The sequence below is a fragment of the Meleagris gallopavo genome, chromosome 13, assembly GCF_905368555.1.
Source record: "Meleagris gallopavo chromosome 13, MGAL_WU_HG_1.1, whole genome shotgun sequence".
Classification (NCBI taxonomy): domain Eukaryota; kingdom Metazoa; phylum Chordata; class Aves; order Galliformes; family Phasianidae; genus Meleagris; species Meleagris gallopavo.
The window spans coordinates 15103211-15120268 of record NC_139416.1 but is presented as its reverse complement, the minus strand read 5'-3'; the positions used below and the strand labels follow the sequence as shown (position 1 = coordinate 15120268).

Genomic DNA, 17058 nt, shown 5'->3' with positions numbered 1-17058 from the left:
TGACAATTTCCAGCACTAAACAAACTTCCCCTCAATCATATCATGAAGTGAGGATACAAATACCGAGAAAACTCACGTACGCTTCCTCCAGTATTACACAGCGTAGTAGCAAACCATAGCAAACATCATACAAGCTGTACCTGTTCTATTGCATCCCACATGTAAAGTTCTCCTTGTTGCTTTTTTTCTTCTTTCTTGTCTTCCAGGTTGACATCAATGTCTCCCTTTGGTCCCAGTTTTTTGTGCTAAAAAGAAAAGGAAAAAAAATAGTGTATAAATGCAGTCATGCAGAATTACATGTAAAGGTAAAATCTCACATACTCAGTATTACTGGAATTATCTCCTTCCTTTGCTCAGCTTTCTTCTAGTATTATCAGAACAGCAGCTGTTCCACAAAGCTTTACTTAATAGTAGTGGAATTTATCTTTAAGATTTAAATGTCAAAGCAAGGATTTAAAAAATAGTACAGGTATCATTCAAGCAATGAAGAAACAGTTTGATAAGCTTACAATTCCTTAGTGGACACTTGCATAGCAAGAAATAAGGACAAGATAAGACAGATTCTGCATAGATCAGGAAATAAGGAACAAAAGCAAAACAAACAAAAAAAAAATAAAATGAAGTACACTGTCCTAGAACAAAAGTTATCAGAAGCGAAATATTTTATGGAAAGGGGTTATGTTCTACCTTTTTCTCCTTGCCACCTAAATCCTAGTCTATGGAGCACACTAGTACGCCAGTGCAGAAAGAAGTAAACCCAGCAAAGACCTGAGTAGTGCTACACAATTTAGCCCAAGCAGTATTACTTATTCAAGTAACTTATTCAAGCAGTATGAAGGATACTAGATGGATGAGCAAGAAGGGCAAGTTACTGCAAGGTCAGGAACAGCACCAGTGCTTGTAGGGGGTGGGGAAAGACAGCTCTCAATTCATAGCTACTAAAGTTCATGGGGTTTTCATGCAGCACACAATTTGGCTGACAGAAAAGCACAAGCCAGTTCCCTTGAGAAGTATTTCACATCTAACTCCTGCTATATACACACTGAAAAAAGTCCTCAGTTTCAATGAAAAATGATGACATGATGCTTTAGACAATCCCAATGCAGCAATGAAAAGCTTATGACAGGGCATGACAGGAAAGAGAAGAAAGCAATAAAATACAGCCCACAGAGCAAATCCTTGGAGAAAAGGTTGAAGAGATGAAATTGCAATAGCTGGACTATTCTGAAAGAAGACTGTAAAAGAAGGAAAAGGCTGACCACAGCATGAAGAGCAAAAAAATAAAATAAAATTAGAGAACAATACTTGTTGCAACTTCTGTAATTTCCTTCTTGTAAGAACATAATTTCTTTAAAAGTACATTAGAAATAGCTGTAAGTGATCAGTGTGCTTTCAGTACACTCTCATTTAACTACATGCTGAAACAACACAATGCAAGCTATGTTGAAGGGTGAGGCTCAGCAATATCTACCTTTAAAGAGCTCATGAAAAACAGAGGCTCAAGGGGCTAAAGATAATATCAAATACTTAAACTGCAGTTAATGACAAGATTAATCCTCTCATAGGTAGTAGTTCTTAAATACATTCAGTTCTGCAAACTCCACTATAGGAAGACTTCAATTTGACAGGCTTATCTGAAAAATCCCACAGGCCCTCAGAGCAGGAATTGACTCTGTTTACTGACAACATTTGCCATGCAAAAGCCAAATAACACAACTAGCTTACTGACAGGTGCTGATCTGTTTATAAAAACTCTTTAATGCTGTTTTAGAGGGGAAAGAATGATATGGATGTTCTCATGCAAAGTTTGAAATTCCCTTTAAATCAGATCTGTCATGTTATTTATTCATGTGCCTATACAATTCCCCTTCTATGCTTTCATGGTAATAAGACAGTTTAAAGAAAGAAAAAAAAAGAAAAAACTAAACATAAATTTAGATTTTCTACTTCCTGCTCTTCTGCACCTCACAGTGGGGTGCTATCATTTCCAGTCCTACTTTAAAGAACTGTGCTTATACCCATCTACCCTTGTTTCTTCTGTTCTGCAGTTCAATACACGTGATGTAGTACTGTGACAAGAGCTGGAAAACAAAAACATGGGCAAAAAGCAATTTTTATTTCACTGAAAAGATCAAGAGCAGCCTCAGATTATCCACCTAATTTTGCCTTTCAAAAAAGTTCTATTGCAGTTTCAATCCAAGACAACTTCTTTCAATTATATGCCTCATGTTGTTGCACTAGACTACCAAGTAAAACATCAGTATTGCCTAGCAGGTAACACACCCTCACAGTGAATGTCTTCCAAGAGAAACACTGCAAACTTTCAGAAGCGGCTCACAAAATTGTATGTGTAAAAACTGAGTTAGTAAACACCAATCAATTTTTGCAGTTTGCAAAGCAAGCGATCCTGACAGCTTATATCAGCAGCCTGCAAGTGCTTTGGGTTTCACATGAAGGTCAGGCATTCTTTGAAAAAACAGCTGACCTTAAGCCTACTTTCTATCCAAGAACATACTTTCAATATTTTTAAGCCCATCACTAATTGTTTAAGAAGTCTGTGACGAGCCGCTGCAGCAATAAAGTCTTGCTAAAATTTAACAATGACATTTCAGAAGAGGGAAGGCCTTTAGAAAACAGCTGACATTCCATCTTGCACGTAAATTATCAATAGTTGTAAAGAAAACTAACAGCAAGTACTTCAGCACGCATTTTTACAGAACTCCATCCAATACAGCAAATTGGAATGGGGTTTCTTGTCTCTTCAATAGAAACCAATGGTTAAGCTGTGAACTCAAAAGTAGTACTCTGGCTCCAGCTTGTCTTCCCACTTTATATACTAGCACACAATACAAACTTACCTTGATGATGATTTTTTCTTTCAGTTGAGTTGGTGACGGTAGCTGATCTGCACTAGCTTCAACAGGTTTCATTAAAAGCTGATCCCCAAATACCTCCTTGAACACTTTGGCCATGTGTCGTTGCTGTTCCACACTACAGTGCTCTTCAATTGACAGAATGACTGGGTATCTTTGAAGAAAACAGACGAATGAAGTCATTCCTCTTGCTCCAACTGAGAAGGCAAGGAAAACACCACCCTATCTCAACTCTCAAATAAAGAAAATCTTTAAAGCAAACAAGATGACAAAAGGAGAAGTTATACACACAACAGATAAGGTCAGAAGGGACCTCTGGAAACCACCTACTCCAAACCCCTTCTTTAGGAAAGCCCAACTCCTAAGTTAGATCAGGCTGCTCAAAGCTTTGTCCAACCAAGTTTTGAATAGCTGCAAGGACAAATATTTCTTACGTGTCAGAAGACAGCAACCAGTCTATCTCATTAATCTCTTCTACAAATTAAACAAACTTAATTCTGTGAGCCTACCCTTGGATATCATGTGCTCTGACTCTAATATTGAAAACTAAGGCAAAGACGACAGAGTACTTTAATCTCCTCTGTAAGTCTCCTGTCCAATTCAGCAGAAGGCTCAGTTTTCTTAATCTTCCCTTTGTTGCAGTTCTACTTGCACAAATTTTTCTTGTCCTTCACGTTTCTCAGTGCTTTAATCTCCAGATGAGCTTTGGCTTTTATAATTCTGTCCCTGCACATTCAGAAAGTACTTTGATATTCCTCCTGAGAAGCCTATCCCTTAATGAATGTAGGGAAAGCATCACACCATACTACCAGTTTGATGAAACCAACTTGCACTATGGTTTTCATTAACACAAGTATGCCTGCCGTGTTTAAGAAATTAATCCTTGTCCTCTATGTCCAGTTGATAAAGAGAAAAATCAGAAGACTGATAGCCCTCACTCATTCTCAATTTTCTTGTTAAGGACATCTTAGCACAACATTTAAAAGAAGGGCACAGCAGAGGTGCAAATTTAAACTCACATTGCCAGTTCAGGAATTATGAATTATGAATCAATGAATTCTATGATCTTCCCTACAAGCAACCCAATAGATAAGTAGCTTGTCACTCCTCATTTTCTTGTTTTTTGTTAATTTTGTTAAATTGACATACTATTCAGGATTTGAAGTTTTGTATTTCAATTCAGTAAAAGAAGACCTAAGCAAAGAGACTGGGACTCCTTCAAGGTATTCACTTTTCTCAAAACTGAATCAATAAAAAAAATCTGTATTTGGCACTAATGAGGAAAACTACGACTTCACTCTTCCCTTATTTCTTTTTTCTTTAAATCACAGGTGGAAAAAGTTCAGGAAAGTCTAAGCATTCAAAAACAAGATTAAGGAAAATAAATCAAAGCTTACTCAGATGCAACAAAAGCATGATCTTTGATTGCCTGTACTACATCATCAAATTTGATCTTTGTTGTCCGTGTCCATCCATGGTAAATGATGGGCTTCCCATCTGGACCATCCCAACAGTCCACTAGGAAAGACAAGCGGAGGAAAAATGAAGACATCAAGCAGTAGAAAGAATATAATGATAATGCACATCCAGTCCTTCAGTTTCACACACTAAGTCATACACTGAGTTCTAATAAAATTTTCTATTTGATGAATTAATCTTTCTCAGAGAGGCAATTAAGTTCACAAAGAGCACTACCAACAAAACAAAATATAATTTTTTCACAAAGGATTCTTACCTGGGAATCTGAAAAAGGGGAACTCAGGCAGCTACCTGTCCGTCTACTACATTACATGAACTTTCCATGGAGAAATACATCCCAACAAGCTAGGAGCGTATTTGTTTTGGTGTCTTTAACCCAAAAGCTCTAATTTGACATGGTTTTGTATTTCTCAAATTGAAGGGGGCCTCTTGTTAATTATTACAAATGTTGACCAAGAAACTAGCATGTCAAGAAACTGGTGAAATAACATGAAATTCTAGTCAAACTTTTCAAAAAGATAAACAAATACAGGGGTAGAAGAAGGACAATGAGGTAGTGGAGAACAATACCAAGATATCAACTGCTTTGCAAGCAAATTAAACAGGCTGACAAGTACTACAAAATTATGAAAATCTTGAGATTTAGGGTTGTCTGTATTATGAGGAAGGCAAATAAACTTTTTATCCATCTACACTGAACAAGTAATCCAAATTTAAATCTTATGCTTTTATACTGCAGACCAAGATTGAATAGCTTGTGTACAGTAAGATGAGATTTAGACAGACTGTCTTGGAATTTCAAGGGAAGAAGAACCAAGCAAGTAAACAGCGTAATAGTGAGACATGACAAAAATGACTTAGGGAATGGGTGTTTGAATGTGACTAACTTCAATTAAAATTTAAAAAAAAAAAAAACCTAGTTCTTTCTTTCAGTTCTTTTTTACTAACAAAAGAACAGTGCCTATAAGGAGAACGTGTTATAAACCACTCCATGAACTCATTACTTACACTCAATACATCGGCATCCCATTCTAAGACACCTGACATAAGCTTCCGTGGAGGATTCACTTCGAAGCTGGTCTCCTGTCAGATATCTAAGGAATAAGGGAAAATTGCAAGAGAACACAGGCAATTAATTTCAATCAGTTCCCACTCACTCACTAGGCAAAATGTTTTCCTCCATTATGAAGGCAGTATTTTACTGACTTCTTTTTCAAAAACTTACTACAGAATAGCCAGATTCTACTGAACCAGAAGCCCTTCAAGTCACAGTAGTAGTACAGAATTTTTCCACAGGACAAGTGGGTCATTACAGCATTTTTAAGTTCAGGTACAAATAATGTTAACATGACCTCAAAAATGCTGTCAGTGCTTGGAAAAATTGATGCTCCCTCAATATCTTTCACTTCTGGAACAGTTTGAGCTCAAGGCTTATTTTGTATCGGGATTCAGGATTTTTGCAGAAGAGCTCAATTATATCTCAAAGCCTACACAAGACAGTAAAAGAAGAGAAGAAAGGAATCCCAGAAGCTGTCTTTGCCACACTTACACCACACTTTAGGAAGATCTCACACAACCAGACAGTGCATTTCTGGATATCATAATTTAAAAGTTTTACTTCCTCCTAACATGTGCCAAGAGTACTTGAATGGGGATAGACAGTGGGACTTCTGGTAACTTACGTGTTATGAGAGGAAGAAATCCAGTAATGGGACAAAGGATTATTCATGTCCTGCACATCTATTGTATCATATTTCTCATCCCAAATACTGTTTTCTTTTGCAAAAAGGTAAGTGAGGAACTAAAATACAAGGAGACAGACAGAATTCAAACGTTTTGACAATACAAGACTAAAAGAAATCCAACAATGTAGCAGAAGCATCCTAAAGGTTCTGTCAACCCATTAAGAAATCAAGAGCTAGCACTGAAAGCAAAACGTTCGTAAGAACTATTAGAAAGTATCATCATCTTACCTCATCAACAAAGAGGAAGGGTTCAGCAGTTTCTCTCATAGTGTCATCTACAAACTCAGTCATTCGTTCTCGGACTTTACTCAGATCTTGTGCCCAAGACTCCTTCAAATTATAACAATAAAGTAGAAATAGCTTTATATGTGGTGATACGCTATATAAAATCCAATAAATAACAGAGAGGCCTACAGATAGACATAATTAACCACTCTCTTAGCTATCTTACCGCCAATACATTCTGTATTGGCACATATCTAAGTAGTTTCCTCTTTGATGCTCAGGAGGGAAACAAGTTTTCCAGTCAAGTACATTTATGTATATTGAAGGCCCATGACTTACACACTACATATACACACATACACACACACAGGAAAACGTACCCTCCTGTGAGTATATGCCTTAACAACCTCTTTTCACTTCTAAGTGCAATCTGAATGCCCTTTTAACACAGTGAAATAAGAGAAAAAGAAAGTAGCAACTTTACACAGGAAGTGCACCTCTGAATTTTCAACCATATTTGCAAACCTGGAATTTAGCAGTGCCTAGAAAATACCACGCTATGTAAAAGGCCTAACGATAGAGAACCGGAACACAGACTGATTCCAGCAGTAGTCTCAGATCATTGAATGGCTTGGGTTGGAAGGGACCTCAGGGACCATCAGCTCCAATTCCCAAGACTCACTCTATCATATCCTTTTATGAATGTCTAGCCTTAAAGATCGGCCTATTTATTGAATTACGATTTTTCTTCCACAGTGTCTGTGCTAAATAAGATACAGAAGACTATGAAGACAGATCTAATCCCTGCCTCCATCGTTATCTGCTTGCTGGAATTGAACACCAGACTAGCCTCATTCAAAAGAAAATTAACTTGAATGTAGGCAGTCAGCTCAGCTTTTTATTTAAGAGCTGACAAAATGGGGCCATGGACAAGGTAATACCTCAGATGAATCCATGGTGACAGCTGTAACTAGGTCAGGCTACCATGCAGCGTTTATTTCCAAACTTTTCTGTTTATCTACATGACTAAATGAAGACCTGCTAAAACCACTGCCCTCATTTATCTTATTTTCCTCTAATGCACCTTTAGAGTCTTTACATGGATAAACAATAGTTCTTGTGAAATTCAGTAGCAATGAATAAGGAGAAATCTGTCCAAAACCTAGAATTTGATTTATGTCAGATGTAATACTATGACATAACTTTTCTGTGGGTTGTTTTGTTGTTGTTTTTAAAGCCATACGTAATTCTGAGAGACAACCTCAAGAAAAAGTAACTCACAACTTCTACAACTTTCCCACCTGCTGCTCATGTAGGAGAAACCTCTGAAAGTCATGGAGATGAACTGCTGAAGCATCTGGACGGTCAGTATTTCTTAAAATAAATAAATAAATAAATAAATAAAGGGAGTAAGAAAGACAACGTGAAGCTAAAGAAACAACAGAAAAAGTGTCATCAGATGTTACAGCAGAAGATGACCGGGATTTGTATTTTGCATTTGCAGTATAAATGTGCAGCTAGCACTAAGAAACTTCTTATAACCGCAGTGGAATTTAGATTAGGTTTGTAATGTTGTATTATCACTGCATTTTGAGCCTTTAAACCTCCTCGATTCTTGATATATTTCTGATAGTGATTCGCCGAGAAAAGTATTGAATCTCTGTTCATTGTTTTGTAGCATATGAACAGCATTCACTTCACAAGGGTATTAAGTTTATTTGAGGCATATGGAGAGATCATTCTTTTGAATTACCACAGAGTCCCACTTCCATAAATAACTCCTTCCATGTATTATTCAGATGATCTACTGTGAAAGGCAAAACCTTCTTGAAAAAGGAGGCAAGTGTCAGCATTCTGCTTGAGTCCAGGCAAAGCCTGCACACCACAGCTCTCCAGATTAAAGTTTTTCCAGCAAACTGTCCTACACAAGTTCCAGTCTCTTTTTAATAAAATCTGAAGGTAGGTCAATTTGCTTGTTTGAATCTATGCCATTTTTCTAGCCAGAAGGTATCATGGAATGAATCACAGAATGGCCTGGGTTGAAAAGGACCTCAAAGATCATCTATTTTCATCCCCCCCACCACAGGCAGGGTCACCAACCAATAGATCAGGCTACCCAGAGCCACATCCAGCCTGGCCTTGAATGCCTCCAGGGAAGGGGCATTCACACCTCGCTGGACAACCTGTTCCGGTGTGTCACCACTCTCTGAGAGAAAACTTTTACCAAACAGTATTCAGAATGTACTCCCATGATAAATTCACTTTTCTGAATACAATAAGATGCATCTTTCCTTTTCACTTACTACAGAACAGGAACAAAAAACTGTGATTTAATTAAAAAACATCCAGCAGCACTGCAGCCATGTGTGTACTTGGAGAAATAATACAAATGAGGAATCTCACCCAAGAATGAACACAGAGGAATCCTTTTTGAATTCATCGAGAATCTTAAAAAAAAAAAAAAAAAAAAAGGATGGGGAGAGAGAAGAGGTAAGGAGGTAAGATAAAAAAAAATAAGAGAACATGACATTTTCCATCCCATCCCATCCAACGTGGATATCATGCTTCCAATTGCATATCATGCTTTTTGGTGTGAAAGCAGCAGCAAATGTGCTATTGATAAAGGACCTCAGACACACAGCCAGTCAATTTTCTTGGGAGCTCTTATTGCTCTATATCCCACATAAAATTGAATTGCATATCTTCCATCATATTTGTTCATTTGAATGTAAAATCTATATTGCTTCCAGCTTGGAGCAACCTAGTAAGAGATCACGGGGAACTTATCAACTGAATCGTAGCAGTTGTTGAGCAAACTGAGGAGTTTCTTTGAAATGATCCACAACGGATGATAACCAGAGTCTAAGAAGTTAAGTAATTTCTTTATTCTGTGTTTTACTCTTCAGCTTTCTACTCAGGCTAATTAACTAGATTTTCATGACCAAAAACAAAACTCTGGCAATAAACAGAGATTATTAATTCAAAATAATTTCAGCATCACTTTTAAGCAGCACAAGAAAGCACTACTGCCAAAAGGAAATGGCACTGATTCTCACTGTTTCTGTTTTAACAAATGGAAGTTGAATCATCAATACATACATCATCAATAAAGATCTGTGCGCAAGTAATTTCATATCGGTTGTCTTCACAGTTGCAAAGAGTTCCTAATTTTCAGAGGCCCTAAACATATGCAGGATTCACCAGCCTTATCAAACTATGCAATTAACACAAGAAAACTACAGTCAGGCAGTTATTCCACTGCATTCATATTGCCCAAGCACTATCTGAAGCATGCCATGCTCTGCACTCATTGCTTGTAATTTCTGAGCATGAGGCAAAGGAGAACAATAGCTATTATTTGATATTCAGGATACATCCCAGAGATTTACAGAATGATGTGGTACAAAAGTAATAGAAGTATGAAAAATCATTGCACCTATCAGCAAAGAGATTACCAAACTCAATATAGAGACATTCTGTTTATCATAAAAATCTCACAAGAAAAGTTATTCCTAGAAATGCCATTATTCATCTTATTCAGCCAAATGCTGATGGTGATTATTGCCTATACGTCAAGCACAGTACTATATTGCCTTCTGCTGCTACAAGAATAGCATTCTCTCTTTATTCTGATCAATCAGTTTAACATTATTAAGACTACTTATTAAAAAACTTACCGATTTCTGTTGTTCAAACATGATCTTTTTGTAGAACAAATGAAATTGTTCAAAACTAAGCTCTTCCTTGTGAGCACCTATTTCCTACAACAGAAAGTTGCATGTAATGAATTGAGAATTCCATGAAATTTGCACAGCATTTGCACAGCAAACAAGTTATTTCTAGTTTACCTGCCACCATCACACACATTGAATTCCATCTGACTTCATTTTTATTTTTTTTACATTTAGGGATTATCACTTTTTAATACTGGGGGGGGGAGGGGGAATTGCTTTTTTGTCCTTTTGTTTTGCACCCTGATATTTGGTTTTGTACCCTTACTGGGAATGAAGTAGTGTCTGCAAAGAGAGTGAAAGTTACGTCCGTATTTTCTTAAAGACTTAGATGCAGGTAAAGTCAAAACTAGAAATTAATGAATAATGTGAATATAATGTAATTATTTGCACACAATAATAAAAAAAAGTGTATATATAGAGTAACCTGAACAGAAATATCAACATCTATCAGATAATACAAAACAGATTAAACTTTACAGGTTATTACCGCAAATTTATCCTTCAAGAACTTCATGCTGCTCACTTTGAAGTTTACTTGGGGAAGGATAGCTTTCAGCTCTCTAAGACTGATACTGAAAAAAAGAAAATATAGCAAAAAAACAGAACAAAACAATAAAACACTTATGTTGTATCTACCCAGCTACCGAATATATTTTTATATCAACACAAAAATGTTACTAACGAAACATTTTTTGTAGGATATCTTTTATGATTATAAACTCCTGTAAATATAACACCTATATGGGAACAAGCTTGACATTTTCTAGTTAGTGAGGACAAACAGGCATTTCAATCACATCTTTCCATTCTCTCATCAACCTCAGACTTTACTCCAGCCTTGCAGCTACTATTTCTATGGCCTTCTACAGTGCTGTCTCAAAGCAAATCACAATACTTGTAGTTATCCTCATGGTGTAAATGAGAGCTAGGGCAACACTATTATAACTCTTGGCTGAGGGTTGATTTCCAAAGGGCCTAGATGCCTAAACACTTTAAGTGTGCTGTTAGTACAGGTGAGTCAGTCTGACTGTACCCTGCTGATACAAGAAGTCACTCCAACTCCTCTTGTTGTGCTCCACTCCTTCTTTGCTTCCACTGACCAGCTCTGACACTCATCAAACCTTCAGTTACTATGATTTAACTTGTTAGGCCAGGAAACAAGTCTAAAGCTGCAGGGAGAACAAGTATTCAAGTCTTCCACTGGCTCTGTGAGCTCACTCAGCTCCATAACAGCATCATAGCTGGAATAAGCAAAGAGTCGTGAGAGCCTGATTAGAAGCAAGTAAGGACGGTGGACAAAAAGGAACGAGCATGACTTCATCCACCCAGCAGCACCAAGTTGATACACCAGATAATCCATTCCGTGCAGCTCCATTTCAGTGGCTGCTACTCCATTTGTCTTTGGATAGGAAAGAACAGAAATTAGGCTTCGTGTCTTAGTACAGAGTTTCGTACTTTGGGCAGGTATGAGGACTCAAGGAGGTCACAGCATTAAAATGGGATGTGTGAAGGGCACAAGGACAAGTCCTAGGCTGGAAGATGAAGGAAATAAAGATTCATAGCAGCAAATTGAAGTAGGGAAGAGGTGATAACCCATCCACGGTTGCTACAGCCAACATCAGTGTAATACCAATAGTACCCAAGAAAACTAGGCTAAGGTGCTCTGCCTCTACCCCCACTGCAATTCATAAGCCATTAACTCTAGGCAAACACAGGATCAGAACAGAGTGACCTGAAAGAAACAAAAGCAAGTAGCATCTAGATGAAAATAACACGTCTATTCCACTGTGTCCATGCAAGCAGCTGCCCTGGGAGACATCCTCATCTCCACTGTGCACAGAGAGAAAACAGCAAAGCAAGAAAGAACTTAGCCAAAACCTATGCCAAAGCCAGATTAGAAGTCAGGAAATTCCTGGCTTTCCTCCCTGTCGCCAGATCTCTGGAAAAGAACTCTTTGTTGGAGCAAGAACGAGCACTCCGCTCGCACCCCAAACACCAAGAACAAGCAGTTTACTCTGGCTGAACAAGCACCAGCCAAAACAAAGAGCTGAGGCTTCATCACCACTGGCAAAAACTCAGCACGGTAAATAGGACTTGCCTGGAAGCCTAACCTTTACAATCAACCTCCTTAGAAACTGCAGCACTAAACAAAAAGAAGTCCAGCTCATACTCCTTTCCTGAAATTCTCTAAAAGCATGAATCATCAACCAGGAGAACAAAGAACTGTCCTCTCCACCTGCAAGCCCCCTCAAACCTCAGCAAACTGCCTTATAGTGATGAAACAACCCTTTAGCACCAAGTGAAACCTCTTCAGCAGGCATACTGTCAGCTACAGCTTCTGTACCTTAAAGTTTTGTTTTTGCTTCACGATCCCCCTCCAAACACCTCAATCGTGAGCTAGTTTTACAAAATGCATCAGGAGGTGTAAGCCAGCATCCAGTCAAGGCCCTTCACTGTTCTTGGCAGTTTTGAAAACACCATTCCTCAAACTGTCTTAGTTCACATTGAAGCCAGCTGCACAACGCCACGGGCTGTCTGCAGAAGGGTGTTATTTCCTGCAATAACAGTCTTGTTCACACAATGAAACATCACACTTTATTTTGTTTTAAGGAAAAGGTCTAAATGAGAGGAAACGCATGTTCTTTTCCACTCAGAAAAGAAATGAACATTACAAAGAGCAAAATCATGGTAATATAATATATATGGAAGAAAAAGGGTTAATGTTCTTCCCAGTGTTCCACATGTTCTGGTAACTTTAACCAGAAATGTGCAGCTGAATACATTCAGAAAGTCCCTTTTGTTGTGCAAAAGCTGCAAACCTACTGCACACACTGAGCTGAAACAAGGTCCTGAGACACAAACATATGAAGCAACACAGCACAAGGGAACCTACAAGCCCATGGCATTTTTTCCACATGAGAAGCATCAGTGATGCTTTGGCCTATCTGAATATGTGGCAAAGACACAAACCCAGGTATCTAGCCCAACTGCACAAAAATTTCACTCAACACAGCAAGCCTTCAAAAATAAGAACAAAACAAACAACCCCCCCAAAAAAAACAACATACAACCAAAGATTTTTGTCCTTATTCCAAATAACTGATTTCGTTTCTCTCTGTAGCTATCATCAAAAATGTCTTTGGTTTCCCACTGTTAAAGGAACTTTTTTCCCCACAGTATTACCCTGTCACAACAATGTCCCTCCTCTTCCCCAATGCACTCATCAAGTATCTCTGTTATCTCTTCTTCCTCTAAATACTCTGTTCTATTCTTGTCTCAGCTCTGACCTCCTGAAAGAAAGAACTCATGTTATTGCTTGGGACAGCCCTGTCTCTGGATGTATCTGACACTGCTGCCTTGATTATTTTCAAACCAGATACCACACACACTAATCATGATCTGAAACCAGGAAAGGCTATTCATTTAAACAATGACCCTGGATCTTTAGCAGCCCACGCTGAACTCTCCTTATGCAGTCTGATTGTTCCAGGTGCCCAAGAAGGCTTTTGAGAGTTGGGTTTGGTCTGTCTACAATAGATCATAGTCACTCCAGCAGTCTTCACAGCAAGTCTGCGCAGGAAAACTAACAGCAGGCTATGCAAACCATGCTGCTGGGGGTCAAGCTGGCTATTAAGGGGTAAAGACCTCTGTAAAGCAAGCAACTTAACAAACCTGCACAGCTGAGCTCAATCTCTGCAGAAAGAATGGAGAAGGTGATTGCCTTTCCTCATTCTAGCAAAGTAATTCTAGGCTAAAAGCAAAAGCATTTATTTCTCATCATTTGTTTCTTAGTATCACATACATGAACATATTGTTGCATCTAGCAAAAGGCAAAACTCAAGTTGTTAAAACAAGAGCAAACAGCATTTCAAGGGATGTCATACTTGTCAACTCTGGTGAAGAAATATTTATTTCTCTTTGTTCTACGTTAGGGCCTGCAATAAAGGTTCATTAAAAACAAACTGAACATAAAGATAGAGTTTCTTACCTATTTCTTCTAGTCTGATCAACAGAATAGATCTGCTTTCTCAGCCAGCTTGGGGGAAAGGAGGAAAAATGGGGGAAAAATAGATTTAATCTGAGAATAATAAAAAAAAATATATATAACAAATGAAATATCAAAATCTGGAGATGAAATTCAACAGAAGCATTTAAAAAAAAATCAGAAAATGCATGTCTTTTGATAAAGCAGAAATATTTTCAGCGCAGCATCTAAGCTTTCAAACAGTTTTGTAACTGTATTTGTAAATATATACTTTTTTATTACTTAATACTGCATTTTAAAGCCAGATAAACAATACAGGAAAGGGAAGGGCGTGCACAGCACAAAAGAATGAACAAACAGAAACTATAAACATGTAACTTGCTACAGTGGGCCAAGACTTCAGCTAACCCAAACTAGAGTTACTCAACCAAGTCAATAATTGAGTCAGGGGCCTAATCATAAAACTTCTGTTAACATGCATAAAAATTAAAAGCAGGGGGAAGGGAAGAACAGCTTAGAGAATTTTTAAGAAAAGCCTCATTGGAATGCATGTTAGCTTTAGCTGCCCAGCAAAATACTGTTAGCAGTATTAACAGTAAATATCTACACACACAACTGATCTATAGGCTGCTCACAGCATGTCAATGTTAAGCTTATCCTCAGTTCTCTAAGGACACCACTTTGTCCACAAACAGACTGAAACCTAGTAGCACTTTGTGTATCAACTCTCTGCTATATTATACAACAGATAAAGGGAGGATTAAGTGAATACTTTCTCCCCAGCTTGGAATTGCAAGCAGGTACAGCCAACATCAATGTCAATGTGGCAACTCGGTTAGGTAGACTTTGAGGACCGAGTATATCCGTAAAACAGGTAACAGTGACACATCCTAAACAGAAAAGTCAGCAGTGATGAACAGCAATCAAATGCAGAAACAGTTTTAGAAGCTTGTCAAGAAAATTCACATTCTGAATATAAGTAGTTTCGTGTGACATCTTCAGAAGCCTTAAGGGTGCAACTGCACCATCATGTTGGCGGCTGCTAAAAGGAAAGCCTTCAAGATGTTCATTTTCAGCCCATCTATCCAAGTGAACTGATCACAAAGCCTTGTGATGCAATGGTATCAACAGGAGAAATTACAAAAGTGCACGTGTGAATCACTGGGACACAAGAGCTGCCTGCAACACACACCTACCAGATCAAGCCTACTGTAACTGCACAATGTGAATTTTCCAAGAGCTTAGATCAGATGGTCTTGATATTTCATTCAGAGACCTTGTGTGGGTGTATGTCTGTGGCACACAGAGCAAGGTAAACTGCAAGTCCTTAACAGCAAATCCAGAACACGTAAATAGAAAAATAGGCAAGGAGAATTTCCATAGAACCTTTTTGTATCATCAACTAACTGGAAAGTTGTTGTTTCTTAAGGTAACTAGCAAGCAACCACTGGTTGCACTTTAAAAACTTATTTCAGGTATTCTCCTTCAAATTCCAAAGAAATTTTAAATCCCACAAAGTGAAAAAATGTCTGCATACCTCTCCGTGATTGCAGGTGTTGGAGCTCGCATGACCTCTTGATACAAGATATTCAAGCCACACAACCATTTATCAGCATCATCTTTAGAATCAGCTGAAAAAAAATAATATGCTATGAGAAAGTAGGACATAACTTGTGAAATCTTGCTAAACCCCAGTGCACAGAGCTGCAGGTCAACCTTTCTTTTTGATAAATCTCACTGCATAGCTTCATGTTGCTAATTCTAGAACTAATAATACAAAACAGCATGAATTTGGGAGTGACCGGGCTAATCCTAGCAGAACTGTCTTTTAAGAGGAGAACAGTTTTCTACATCATTTAACATCACCACTCGGTAATGTTTGAACACAACAGAAGATCTTAGACTGCATTCTGGATTCAGCTTTCCCTGGCAGATACCAATCAAACTGAAATCAATTTTGGGGGGGCTTGGATGAGACGCTATTTTTACAGCTTTCAGCTGGGCAAAGTCTAATACTTTTTAGAATGCTGGCTCTGAACCAGCAGGATGGCATTCTTCAATTAAACCAGTTCTGACAAAAGTGGGAGCTCTAATCCATGCAAATTCTTTAACTGCCTTCAAAGTAAAACAGTTTCTCAAAATATGAAGATTAACTTTTATCTAAACACATTTTCAAACAATGCTTTATCCCCTGGGATGAAGCCAGAGCCCAGCACGTTAACATATATGGGCCCATATATAGCCCAACAGTTCCCTATGGAAATGTTTTTGACTTAGTTACAATTTTGGAAATAACAAACCAATTCTCCCGAGACAATTCTGGCCTTTATGACAGCCACCGTTCCCTTCTAAGTGGCAACTATTCAATATAGTTTAAAGAAACCAAGACAAAGCCTTAGCAAGGAAAAGGATTTCACCCTTACTTGAAAGTTATATCAGCCATACTGTTATGCACATCAGATTGGGAAGGTTTTCAGAGCTGCAATCTATAAGCTCTTAATTCTCAGACACACATGAAAGCTCTGTTAGCTTACTTGGAGTATATAGCTTCTATAATAAAAAAAAAGATCATTAAATAAAAAGGAAGGTACTGTTAGTGTTACAGTGCTTAGGAAAGCACTCCTCTTTTCTCCTATTAAGATTCTGTAACAACTTTGATGAATGAAATGGGCAGGCACATTTCTGCACGGGAAGGACAGAGAGAAATACCGCTGTGAATAAACTGTCAGTGTGATTCTCAAGTGAGTTCAATTACAAGCTTTTCAGAATAGAATCTCTTCACAGACAGAAACCATATTCAGCTTGCACTATAAAAACTGATATCCTTTTTCATTTCAAAATCTTTGATTTTGCCATCCTAAATAATCTCACCTGAAGTAAGAAGTGCTCCAAGCCTTACCCAAAACACAGGATGCACTATTTCTTTATTTCCCATCCACCTCTTCACCCTAAATTTATCATCTTCCAATGTTATTTATGATCCCCTAATCCTTCTTTAGAAGAGGTTTAGTATTATC

The 17058-nt window shown here is 38.0% G+C and overlaps 1 protein-coding gene across 5 annotated transcripts in view; it reads right to left on the bottom strand.

Annotated features, from left to right (window-relative positions):
- The window catches only part of PLCG2 (phospholipase C gamma 2), a 64139-nt gene that overhangs the window by 23119 nt on the left and 23962 nt on the right, over positions 1 to 17058 (bottom strand). For all 5 annotated transcript variants that reach the window (XM_085234702.1, XM_010718083.4, XM_010718084.4 and 2 more), the window contains 12 exons: positions 15579 to 15672; positions 14045 to 14092; positions 10544 to 10628; positions 10000 to 10083; positions 8726 to 8769; positions 7624 to 7696; positions 6326 to 6427; positions 6035 to 6153; positions 5361 to 5446; positions 4271 to 4391; positions 2859 to 3027; positions 141 to 245 (listed from right to left, as the gene is read on the bottom strand). In XM_085234702.1, the coding sequence (XP_085090828.1) occupies positions 141 to 245; positions 2859 to 3027; positions 4271 to 4391; positions 5361 to 5446; positions 6035 to 6153; positions 6326 to 6427; positions 7624 to 7696; positions 8726 to 8769; positions 10000 to 10083; positions 10544 to 10628; positions 14045 to 14092; positions 15579 to 15672 (1130 nt within the window). The remainder of the gene's footprint in view (positions 1 to 140; positions 246 to 2858; positions 3028 to 4270; positions 4392 to 5360; positions 5447 to 6034; positions 6154 to 6325; positions 6428 to 7623; positions 7697 to 8725; positions 8770 to 9999; positions 10084 to 10543; positions 10629 to 14044; positions 14093 to 15578; positions 15673 to 17058) is intronic.